Source organism: Leuciscus leuciscus (assembly GCF_965113295.1).
Source record: "Leuciscus leuciscus genome assembly, chromosome: 7".
NCBI classification, from domain to species: domain Eukaryota; kingdom Metazoa; phylum Chordata; class Actinopteri; order Cypriniformes; family Leuciscidae; genus Leuciscus; species Leuciscus leuciscus.
Genome location: NC_138731.1, coordinates 38,413,838 through 38,427,379, shown reverse-complemented (window position 1 = coordinate 38,427,379; position 13,542 = coordinate 38,413,838). Strand labels below are relative to the sequence as shown.

General features: G+C 36.9%; 1 protein-coding gene across 5 annotated transcripts in view; it reads left to right on the top strand.

The window, feature by feature from the left end:
- Nucleotides 1-13,542, top strand: part of znf385b (zinc finger protein 385B) — a 130,015-nt gene that overhangs the window by 103,106 nt on the left and 13,367 nt on the right. For all 5 annotated transcript variants that reach the window (XM_082176686.1, XM_082176687.1, XM_082176685.1 and 2 more), the window contains one exon: nt 5,749-5,859. In XM_082176686.1, coding sequence (XP_082032812.1) covers nt 5,749-5,859 — 111 coding nt within the window. The remainder of the gene's footprint in view (nt 1-5,748; nt 5,860-13,542) is intronic.

Genomic DNA, 13,542 nt, shown 5'->3' with positions numbered 1-13,542 from the left:
GCTCAGCCAGGTGTTCTCAGCCATGAAGAGAATCACCACATTATCCATCTGCTGTGCTTTCTGTTCTTCAGAGACAGTCTCCAGCCTTGGCAAGGTCACAGATATCGGCTCACTTTAAGATATTCTTGCTATTACAGAGCTACAGATATCATTGAGGGAGCTCGTAAATAGGTTTACAGACAGTGGAAGAGAAACAAGGAAAGGAAGAACAGAGAATGTTTTTTCTATCAATATTTTGATATCAAATTTCATGTTTGTTTACTTGATAGATTTTTAATTATATCAGAATGACAGAGAAGCGTAAATTTAAATTGATTCGACAGTGACTGACTGGGGTCTCATCCACTCAAGATAATGTGATTAACAATGCTTGATTGACAGGTAGCTTTCAAGAGATTGGTTTCCGCCTACACATTGTGATATCATTGTATATTTTTGTATAGGAGGTAAACTGTTACTGATTGAGACAGTCATGTTGATCTGGGCAATTTCAAATGATTTGAAGGGTGCTCATGTGTCTTTGCAGCCTCTGGATGTAGTCTCAGCTTCAGGCATCATGCCTACAGACCATTGGCTGAACGTCTAATGCAAATGGCACACAAAACTGGAAACTCTTCAGGTGTTTCAAAGTCATCATCTGATTGGTTGAATTTTACAGGTTTTCTTGGAGATGTGTGCGTTGCGTTCTTTAACGGTCCACCTGGAAACAAATCTGTTGTGACGCCAAACCCCTTCATGGAAGAAGAAAACGGTCATGTTTATATCTTTGACAATGAGTGCTTATCAGGATCAACTAAACGTTGGATTTCCAAAAGTATGTGACGTTGTAGGGACATCGAGTTTACATTTTTACGCCCCTAAACATGATGCTGAACAAAGCAAACTTTGATTGGATCTTTAAATGTCAGTCAGATGGCCTCCGGGCGGTCCATTTCCAATGAAAGTAAAGTGATAGTTACCCATACTCTGAATTTGTCCTCTGCATTTAACCCATCAAAGTTAGTGCACACACATTAGGAGCAGTGAGTAGTGAACACACACACACACACGCCCGGAGCAGTGGGCAGACATTTTTGATGTGGCGCCCGGGGAGTGATTGGGGGTTAGGTGCCTTGCTCAAGGGCACCTTAGTCATTTCCTGTCAGTATTGAGAATCAAACTCACAACCTTTAGGTTACCAGTCTGACTCTCTAACCATTAACATTAACCAAAACAAAATGTGTTAAATCTTGACAGATCAAATACAAGAAAGCAACCTTTACATTTGAATTTGCTTATTTTGATTGGTGTAAAGATGGAAAAAAAATAATGAAATCAACAAATGGAATAAAATGAAATGGTCATGTTCATTTGATGCCTTGAATTGAATGAAATGAACTTATTAATTAAAAAGCAATTCAGTTTACAGTTCTGATGGTTTAGCCTTTATTTACATTTATTTATTATTTTGTTATTTCTGATCTCATAGTATTTTGACGTTTGACATTTAAAAGTTGATTGACCATTTAATGTGAAATCATATTGTTGACATTTCAGTTTTGAAATCTCTGAGCAATGTCAGTGCAGACTAATTAATATTCATGAGCTCTTTTTTTTTTTGGCCACGTAGGGACGTTGCAACCCATCCGTCTTCAGTTTCCCCCCTCTGTAGAACTTGTTCCAACACTGCAGGCCGAGCGGTGTCCCATACACCAGATTTTGATTACACATCAGGACGCTCCAGCCACATGCTGTGGAAGAGCACAGACACCCCACCAGCTGTATCTTCTCTCCTGACCCCTCCATCTCCCACAGTCATTATATCTTTAGCCTGTAACTTCCTTGCACTGATAGCAGTTGTGCTTGCTGTGGTGGGAGAGCGAGATTTTAATTACAGATTACTGCTGTTCAGCATCATGCACAACAGGTAGCGTGTCAGAGAACTGACAGACTGCAACTTTGGACTTTGGATTCTTTAAAAAAATGACATGGGGAGGTTTCTGTACTGTGGTTTGGAGAGTTAGCAGCGGAGCGGTGAGGAACTGCATTAGTGACCCGCAGAGGGCATGAATGGATGGCTGCTAGTCCACTGTACCGTCTCCTAATCAAATAGAGAGCACTATACTCTTACCCAAGGAGAAAATGGCATCAGCAAAATGCACCCAAGTCCGCTTGAAATTGTAGTCTGGGGTCCTATTTATGTGAACTCACAATTACTGTAAAAGCAACCTCTCCTGACTCACAGAGGTGAACTGCTACTGATGACATCATTTGCATGTTTCCGGTCATCCGGTCAAGGTTTTGTCCGTTTTTTCATGTCACATAAACAATATAAAAGTTATATAAAATTTTAAATGTAGTAATAAATTAATTTATCAATATATACATTTATGTGTTCAATTATATACGTTGAAATAATTGTAATAAAATAAAATAATTAATCATATGAAAAAAGGGTATTTACTCAAATGTGTATGTATGTATGTATGTTAATATTTTAATGACTGCAAATAAGTTTCTGAATAAGATTCTAAATAACTTCCTGAAAAAAAATGCAGATATTGATTTCTATACATTGGCAAAGCTGTCAATACTGGAAACTAGTAGCACAGACACTTGCAGACCTCCAGTGATTCAGTGATTTCATTGCTCTCACGGTAAACGGGGCTTGAGACATTGAGCTAAACAGCTAGCTAGTTAAGGCGGAATTCAAAAAATCCATTTTAGTTAAATAAAGTCAAGGCTTTGGGTGCAATCCATCCGACTCGAAGGGTGACTGTCATAAATTCTTAATGGACCGAGTTCATGCGAACTCTTATCAGGAGTGAACAGAATTGGCTGTGTAGAGTTGACTCCTGTTTACCCAAGCTCATCAGTTATTCAGAGCTAATCAGCCTGAGATGCGAGGATCAGCAGGCAGGCAGGGTGACAGTGAGCGAGCGAGCGTGCGTGTGTGTGTTTTTGAGAGATGGGGAGAGAGAGAGAGAGAGAGAGAGAGAGAGGTGTTGCCGTGAGAACAGACCTCCAGTGCATCTCTGCCGGAGTGCAAGCCACACCACATCTCTGTCCGTCTCTCTCTCCACTGGACTCCTCTCTCAGTTGTGATTTCACACAAAAGTGCGTTATGGACACTCTCCATTTGCTCCAGGTAAAATATGCCAGAATTGTGTCTCAAGTTGAATAGTTTTTTTTTTTTTTTTTTGTCCTTTTGTCTGTATTTCAAGTAAGCTATGAAATGCCTTCCTGCTAAGAGAGAGACGGCTGTAGTGAGTGTGTGAAATGGTTAAATGACTTGGAGGCAAACTCAGAAGTCAGCTCTCTCGTGCCAGGGTTTCATGCATGGCTTCGAGAAGTCGTGAAACACTGTGCGTAATCCTATTGGATGCTGCACAGCACATTTTTTAGAGCTTGTTAAATTTTGTCCGTTTATTTTCTTGTCTCATTAAATTCTCAGATCCATGAGCATAGATTTGGGACAGAATGGGAACGTGTCGCTACCATAGTTAGAAACTACTGAATAATCCTTACCAATATTTCTGATCATTTCTGCTTTTAAGCATTGAATGTTTTTTGGCATATTTTTATTTGTTGAATAAGAGTATTTTATGTATAAATTACTCTATTTGCTTTTACAGTCGTTATTCACAGAATTTTTTATTTTTTATTATGTGGCAGTATATACATTTATAATGCTTATAATGTTTCCGTTTCAAATAAATGTTGTATCCTTTCTATTCATCAAAGAATCCTGATGTATCAGTTTCCACAAAAATATTAAGCAGCACTACAGTTTTCAACATTGATAATAATAAGAAATGTTTTTTGAGCACCAAATCAGCTCCCTTTTTGACTTAAAATAATCTAGAAAATCTTAATACTAATTGTTGCAGAATGCTGAACACATTAACAATTTATTACTGATTGAGTTTATATAGGCTAGAGGCCTCTGTTTTGGATGAATATTTTGGTGGGGCTTGTTTGGAGGTTTTTATTCAACATACAAGTTCCTGAAGACAAAATATAAAAATAACAACTGTTCTGAGTTTGAACAGGATGTTTTTTTATGAGAATAATGTGTTTGTTTGATTTTAAAACATGCATGCGAATGTTAAAACCAAACCTACTCTAAGCTTTTCGTGTTTTCTTGCAGTTTGCTCCATTGCTTTTTTGCTGTCATATTATGAGCATTCAGGACTTAATTGGAGAAAATGAGTGCATATTTGTAAAGGTTTATTAAAGGGTTTTGTTTGCTTGGATTTCAAATTATTTGTTTGATTAAAGGATAACAAGCTGGCATAACTTCAGGAGCTGCAATCGATCAAGGCCACAAATGTGCTTGGTTGCTCTCCTGTGCTGATGTTCATATTGCTTTCCTGACTTCATTCTCCTTATAATCAGAGTATCTATTTCTATCAGTTTGAGCCCAAGAGCCCAGCAAGGCTGTCATTGATTCTCACCGTTAAACAGCTGTCTTGCCTTCAGCTTGGGATCCTTATTGCTCTCATTTCCACCTAGCGTTCAGGGCCGTGGACACTGACTAATGCAGAGGACACTGTGTGTGTCTGATTCACGTCTCTCTAACTTTCATTCTAATGCTGTTTTCATACTTACTTCATTTTCTTTGTCTCTTTGCAAATTATACTTTTTGGTCCAGACGTTCATCGGTGTAAGAGCATTGTGAGTACTAGCAGCAGCTGTGTACCACTGTAACTACGTAATGACTCTGGACAAGAAGATGCCAGCTTCACTGTTACGAAACTTTACGTTCACATACACAGGTGCTCTGCTTCCTGAGCAGAGATGGAAAGTTAAATTTAGTGGCGCTTTTCACAAAATTGACTTGTGACTTATCAACTTAGGCAATTGACTTGGGCTCCTAATTAGAGTCTTTAGGTTTACAAGGAGAATTATTATTTATTTATTTATTTATTTATATATAATTACATTTTGGGGGTTGGTAATATTTTGTAATGTTTTTAAATGTCTCTTGCACTCACCAAGGCTGTATTTATTTGATGAGAAATACAGTAAAAACTAATTTTGTAAAATATTATTAAATAACTGTATTTTAATATTCATATATATTTATACAAATTTATTTCTGTGATGGCACATCTGAATTTTTCAGCAGTATTAGTGATCAAGAAACCTTTTTTTTGTGTTATCAATGTTGAAAAGAGTTGTGCTGCTTAATAATTTTCAGTAAACATTTTTTTTTTCAGAATTCCTTGATGAATTGGGGATATTTTGGGGATATTTAATTTAATTTTATCAATCAATAAATTCCACTTGAAACAAACCTTGTTGTATTATTTTAATTTAATACTGTGAAGCTGCTTTGATACAATCTGTATTATGAAAAAGCGCTATACAAATATACTTGACTTGACTTGACTTGAATAGAGTTTTTCTTAATTATTATTATTTATTTTTTTAGAAATGTACTTACTGTCACTTTTGATCAATTTATTGCATACTTGCTGGTTATGAGCAATGTATGATAGTAAATATGACCAGAAGCATGAAAATATGCAAATTCAACATTATTAATAGCATTTCATATCCACAAATTGGACATATTACCTTTATATGCCAATTGCAAACTGTACCCCAAACCAACTTTTTAATATATTTTTGTAAGTTTTATTCAAATAAATCTATGTGTTTTGACATCAGCCAAACGATTCACACTCTGACGACAAACAGACTCTGGTCCACACCACAATGTGTGAAAGCACCCTAAATGTTCCTCTGCTCTTTGTCTTCCAGATGGACCCTGTCCAGAAAGCTGTAATCAACCACACATTTGGAGTCTCCATTCCTCCCAAGAAAAAGCTAGTTATTTCTTGCAACATCTGTCAGCTTCGCTTTAATTCAGATGTGAGTACAAAAACTCTCTCTGGTTATTTATGTGTAATGTTTATATGAAGGCGTGTAAATGTTTGTCTTTGGTGTGTGCATGTGCTGCATCTCCTTCTGCATCTCCCTTTTCTCTTAAATATGGAAAGAGGAGTTATCATAGCCCATTCCAGTCCTGCCTGTGTAAAAGTGGTATATAGTGCTGTGTTTCGCTGTGCACGCTGATGGCTGATTAAAACTAGCCCCAGTACAGCCGTTTAGGGTGCAAGTGGCAGCGCTCTTCATTAATCATACAAAACAAGGTAAGTGCGCTAATGTATGGTAATTTTAGCAGACGTGATGCTGCCAGTTCACTCAGCCAGCTTTTAATGAACCACTTCTCAGCCATTTTCGACAAGACGCATACTGGATCAATTAAATCGTTTCATTAAATCAATTGTTATGTTTGCTGTTTTTCAGTGCTCTATCTTATTCACTTCTTTTACCTGTGTTTATTGCACGCTAAGACATTGAGCCCATAATAAACACTGTAATTTAGCACAGAGACTAAAGTACGCCTTTGTAATCAATTGTTGATGTTGTTAGTTGTATACACAAAGCCTAAGGGTTTACATAGGGTTGGGAATCAAGAATCTTTCTTATTCAGAACTGAATTATGTAAAAAAATAAAAAAAATAAACTGGAATGAATGAAAATGAAAATCCAAATTAGGTTCTTGATGTTCGGTCCTATTAATTCTTCTTGATTTCTGCATAATGAATTATGGCCAAATAAAAACCATGGCAAAATAAATTATGTTTTAACTAAGTTGTGAACAGGGTTGTGTGCCTGATTGGTCCTTGTACTTTTGCGTCCATTCCTTTTTCCCTTTTTAACTCGTAATTGAAAAACGAAAAACATGCTTTCTTCTTTATTCGTTTTTAGACTGGTGAAAAAATATTCACATACAAGCTTATTTTCCTTATATAGAATGCTTATTTAATTGAAAATCAAATGATTGACATCCAACTTTTTTTCTGTTTTACAAAAATGCAAAATTTGATTTCTGCTTTTTATTTGCGTTGACCCGGAACATTTAGATAATACGGAGCCCGGGAAGTCACCTGTGAAAAAAATAAAATAAAAATCCGTGGTGGCGGTTTTGCAATCTGTCCCCTCAGTTTATGAACCGTACTCACGAATTCTTAAACTGTTCCCTCAGTTTAACAAATCGTGCCCACGGGTTAATAAACCATACCCACGAGTTCCTAATCCGTGCTCTCAGATTTGTAAACCGTGCCTTCAGTTTTTGCAATCTGTACCAACAAATTCATAAATCATGCTCATGCTTTCGCAATCCATTCCCACGGGTTTGTAAACTGTACTCACGGATGTGTGGCCCCTCCCCTAGTCTGTGCCGGCTGATTCATCGCGGGTTGCATTGCATTGTGTTTAAACTTAATTTTTTTAAATGGATAATTTCTAGAATTTTCTAAAAAACGACTTTTACTTCTTTAAAGTCCATTTTTTGGGAGGAAAAAGCTCAGTATAATAGAATAAGCAAAAAAAGACTTCACATATTATAAATAAAAAAATATATAACACAAACACATTTCCAAAACTGTAAAAGGTTAGGTTAAATAAAAATAAAACATTCATAAATTATTTTATTTTAAACATATTACTGTCTTAAGTGAACTTGTTTATAGTTATAAACGCAAATAATAATAATAATTATCATTATTATTATTACATTTAGGCTACATATTTAGAATACACTTTTATCCAAAAAAGGAACAAAGCAATTCGTCAAATGTCTGTCATAATGCAGGTTAGACAATATTAATACAGGGCTAAGATTATCACAAATAAACACAATATTTTGACTCATATCCAAGGGTTTGTGCAGTGTGTAGCGCGCACTGCATGGCACGGAGGCGCCGGCGCAAACACTTGCATTTTCCTATCAACAGTGGAAACAAAACTCTATCATCGAAAGCAAATACCGTCTGATTATGTAATCTGTATGAAAGGTGCATTTCTCTCTAAAGGCGCATCCGCTTTACAGCGGGGATGGAGATATGTTTGCAGCCGACACTGATTTAGAAAACACTAGTTTATTAAAAAACAATTAAAATGCCTTATTTTTTCAGACACATTTATTATCATTAGCCTATAAATCACCTATAACTCACCTCTCTGTATGGTTCCAGAGATGGCTCTTCTCATTCAGCACTGTGGGGAAATATATATTTTCCGGGTTCTAATTTGGCCTTAGAAAACCAGTAAAATCGACATTTTCTCCATATTAATTTGTGAATATATACATTTTTAATAAAGGGGCAAAGGGTCTTAAACAAAAATCTAAAATACAGCAATATTTATTTTTTTGCGCAGCATTTGGTGTACAGTTCAAATACAAATCTTGGTGTTCAACTTTGCGTTTTAAAAATACAGCGAAGCAAGTGCATTCTGGGAGTTGTTGTCTTTCATCCACATGAGCCAAAAATACATTTTCTGGCTTTTCTCAGTCTAGAATGCACCAACTTCTAAAATAATTACACATTTCTACTACATAAATGACCCAATTTAAATACACATTCATCTTTCCAGCAGTGAAATATCCCTTTAATATTCACACTCATGAATTTTAAAAGTCAGCCAATCCTCTTCATTCTGAATTTTGCATAACTCTGGGTGTGAGCTTGCAGTATATTGAATATTATGAAAGAGAAAGACTGAGATATTCCACCAATATCAGCACTGTTTACCGTTTGTACCACTCTATATTGTATATTGCAATGTTACTGTTTTTACTGTATTTATAATCAAATAATTTGGTGAGCTTAAAAATGTATTTATTTTTTATTGCACAGTTTACATCAGTTTTATCAGATTGTTTTGGTATATCACTTAGCTGCTAGTTATGTGTTCCCTTACATTTTGTAACCTATAGTAATAGATTTTCATGCATAATGTCCCAAATAAAATGTGGCGTTGTTTACTCACTGGCAGAGCAGTAAAATCCCAGCGGTTGCACTAAACAGTACCGTTGTGTTTACGAGTGCACACACAGGTGTGGGGCTCTGCGCAGAGTTAGCTGGCAGAGGCTTGTGTTGTGTTGTTCTCTATGGGAGAGGGGTAATTACTTACTGTACAGCCATGTTGTTCCACTCTGTCTTGGCATTGATTAAGCCATTTAATTCAAGATGAATGGCGCAGGGTGGCAATAAGCCCTGGATGACAGAGGGCTCCCACTGCGAGCGGTAATTGAGAAAAGGTTTCTCTCAGAGTTGAAAACAGACGCAGGAACACCATTGTGCATCTGTTTTGTCTCCTTCAGGTCTTTTTCATCTTTTTCATGACAAACAGGCAGGAATGCAGCACAGGAACCCGGGGAACCCCTTTGGACTTTTGAGCAAAGGCAGATGTGGTTCTGTTGTCTCTGTGGGGCGGCCGCTGGGTGTCCCAGCCGGCCTGTTCTTCCCTCCCGCGGTGCGTAATTGCTATCGAGTTTGAAACCCTTGTTTTCCAACACAGCCTATGTGCTTCTGAATTGAAGCGACTGCTAGAGATTAACTTGTCTTGGCTGTTATCGTTTTGCCCCTTTTGTCTCTCTTTCTCTCACGTGCTCCAAACAAGCACAATAAAAGCGGAAAGTGTGATTGCCCTTCTTGCGATAATTTAAAACAGTTTTCTCTCGCAATCGGCCATTTGAGCAATGCTTTTAAGATTAAGCGGCGTATCTGAGCTAGCATGGGGCGAGCAGAAGTGTCAACGGATGTTCCCCAGACTGCCAAGCGCTTTGATGCTAATTCGGGGTGCATGTGTTGCCACGTTGTGATCTCCACCGATAGAGCTGTCTCTCCTGCTCTCTGCGCTCCCTGGAGATGCTCATCTGCAGGCCCAGTCCAGAGCACATCTTGCTTAAGTGGAAGTGATGCTCTGGTTTGCGTGTCAGAAGGAATCAGCCCGTGTCCCCTGTTTACCTTCGTTCTCCGCAGGCCTGAAGATGCCTTGTTTGTCAAGCGCTGTGCTGTTACTATTTCATGTTCCAGGAGAACAGAGATCTGCACACATTATACACAGGCAAAATGGCTCGTATTGGTCTCGCAGCTTGCTCGTGTAGATTAGCCTTCACTCTCGGAAGCTACCAACTTTATCCTCGACTTTATTAAAGCTTTAAATAAACACCTCTTCATTTTGCCACAGTCCTGCGATGTAATTTAATCCCATACTTTAGCGCACGCTCTGGACTCACTGTGTCATCCAATCCTGTTGCCAGAGGGGAAAAAATCATTGTGCAACTAGGCTAAAGGTTGAACACATCCTCGGCCAAGCTCGAATGAAGTTTCGAGGGAAGCAGTTCCACTAAGTGCGTTTCTTTCCATAATTAGTGCAAGTGTGTCGCTGTGAAGTATCTAATGGGCATTTTATGAAACATGAACAGATGAGATAAATAGGGTGTGATATACCTCCCTTCTTGTACTGTAAAATATTCCCATAGTAGCGTAAAATAACAATGATATTCAGATTCGTTCAGATCAGTGGTTTTCAAAAAATGCTGTCTAGCGACTTGTTGTTTTTTTTAACAGTGCATGTTTATGTAATTCTCTACATATTTTCTAGAATATTAGAATGTATTTATATTTAGTTGTACGTTTCTGCTATTTCTATTATTTCTGCATATATTTTTACATTTTATGAATGCATGTTATGAATAAATTGATTAAGTGGTGCTTGCTTGTGCAAAACTTTAAGGTGGTTTCCAAACTGTTGCTATGTGGTTTTTAGGGAATTCCAGGTGTTTTGTGCGTGTTTTGCTACCAATATTTTAAAAATTTTGTATTAAATATAAATGTATACAAAATACAAACAATTTACACCACCATTCAAATGTTTGCGGTCATTTTTTTAAAAGAAATTAGTACTTTTATTCAGCAAGGATGCATTAAATTGATCAGAAGAGACAGTAAAGACATTTACAGTTTTACACAAAATTTCTATTTCATATAAATGCGTTTCTATTCATCATTAAAATATATTACCGTTTCCACAAAGAATCCACATGACTGCCAGCTTTGCCATCATTACATTTTTAAATATATTTGAATATAAAACAGTTCTTTTAAATTGTAATAATGTTACACAATTTCACTGTTTCTGCTGTATTTTTGATCAAATAAATGCAGCCCTGGTGAGCATAAGATATTTTTGAACAGTACGTCGTGTAACTGCTGTCACACTGAGCATTTGACTGGTGAGCGTCACCAATGCTGTTAGGCTAATGTGTTCAAATGGACAGACCGATCACACGCAGTACATGTTCCCTGAATCACTATAGATTAGCTCTAATTAATGGCTCAGATCAATGTGTGTAAAAGCCAAACCTTAAATGGCATTTATGTCCATTATGAAACTTTGCCAGGCGTATAATTACGGTCTTTAACCATTCAAATCCATCACGCAATTTACTGACCCCGTGCGACTTTACAGTTCAACTCCAGCCTCTGAAATGCCTCATATAAATGACCTTACCATTAATGTGTTCTGCATTATATTTTATGTTCTTTCCACAAACTAAACATGCTCCCATTTTCTGTAGAATGCAACTTTTTTAATGCCGTAATTACACTTCAGGCAAGGCCTACAGGCAGCTGACAGTTCTATAAACTGTTTTTGGTTTGATATGGTTTTTTTATTTTATATTTTGTCTCAGAAATCTTGGCCCTCGGTTTAGCTGTTAAAATAATTTTTTGCAGATGTGGCCTGAATAAACTCTGCGATTGTGGGAAAATCGCTGCTGAATTTTTAAGCTTTTTACTCCACTGGCTGTTTCAAAAACTTATAAACTGTTTATACTTTTTCCTCCCATCGGCTTTGTCTTTTGTCAGCTACATTACATTGTCTGATTTTTTTTTTCCTTCGTAAGGGGTTTGTTTTGAAGGTGAATCAGCCGTGTGTTGTTCTTTTGAAGACTGCATTAAAGAAATGAGAATAATGGCTGGAGTACGCTCTTAGGTTTCCCTTATCTTCTGTAAATGAGCTGTTTTATCTCCATTTGCGCTTAGTGTAACAGAGAAGCCCCGGCAATTTCATTTGAAGTTACCTGATCTAAAGGTGTGTGTCCTGCTGTGATGTGACATTAGGTGAAGTGGAGGCTTCCCCCCAGAGACCAACAGCCCTTATGTGAGAACAAGCCTATATGGCAGATAACCAGCATATCTCATTAAAGCTTTATGGTCGCTTATACATGCTGTGTCATTACTGCCATCACACCCCCGCAACACGTGTCTCTGTTGAACTGTTGTGTCGTTGCTTGACTAACGTTACTCAGTGGCATAAGGCGAGCTTGGTTTCAAATTTCAACACAACTTAGTCAACATTTACACCTGCTATTAAGATGGTGAACAATTATCTATCTATCTATCCATCCATCCATCCATCAAAAAGTTACAAAAATATTAAGCAGCACAACTGTTTTCAACATTGATAATAATAGGGAATGTTTTTTGAGCAGCAAATCAGCATATTAGAATGATTTCTGAGGGACCATGTGACACTGAAGACTGGAGTAATTATGCTGAAAATGCAGCAAATAAATTACATTTTCAAATATATTAAAATAGAAAAGATTCATTTTAAATTGTAATTGTAGATTTCACAGTATCACAGTACAGTTTGTTTTTACTGTATTTTGGTCAAATAATTGCAGCCTTAGTGCAGTTCTTACTGACCCCATGCTTTTGAAGAGTATAATTTGTTTTGTTTTTTGTTTGTTTTTTGTACGTCGTCATGGTATCATGTCGAGTCGAAGGGCATCAGATTACCTGCCAGATTTTAGGGTTTTTCCACCTTCAAAACCTCAATTTAATCCGTACTAAAAGGTGTACACAGTGATATTTTTGGGATGACTGATCAGATCACTGAGACAGATCTTAATACCTGGTGTATATCGGCCTTACAGTACATGTGAGGAGATAAAAATATAAAAAAACTGGAAATTGGAATCCTTCACTATACTTTGAGATCTGGAGCAGTTCTTGTGAACTTTGTGTGGGTCAGAATCAGTTCCATTTAATACTGTTACTAAATAATCTATTTATTTTTAATCTGCATTTCTGAGAATAAAATATGCTACTAGTACTGTAAAAACAGGGCTGCATTCAATTCAGTTGACATTTATTTGTATAGCGCTTTTCACAATACATATCATTTCAAAGCAGCTTTACAGAAAATGCATGTTTCTACATCAGAGGTGACTGTGTCCATGTAATGTCCATATTTCAGAAATGTACAGTTCTAAGATAATACAAATCACACAGTTAGCTAGCATCATGTATTCATTTAGGCTGAAAAAAATAATCTCACTGAAGCAGTTATTACAAGTTATAATCATATGATCTGAAAATTTGGCAGTTGTGTTTGTTGATTCAGAGTTGGCATCATCTGAAGTCCACGCAGGGGTTGGCATCATATCTTCACAGGTGTTGTTATTGAATCCAGCATCACGGCAAAATTAATAATGTTGAATTTAGTTGTAAGCTCTTTAACTCTTTCCCCACCATTGATGAAAATATCTGTCATTTGTGAGAAACTGCTCCCCCACTATTGATGGAATTCTCAGGCTTTAATAATCATATGCATATGAAAAATAATGCGATCATCAACACTAAACAGCATATAAATCAAAACTGCCTAATGTTACAGATTAGGACCCAGGAT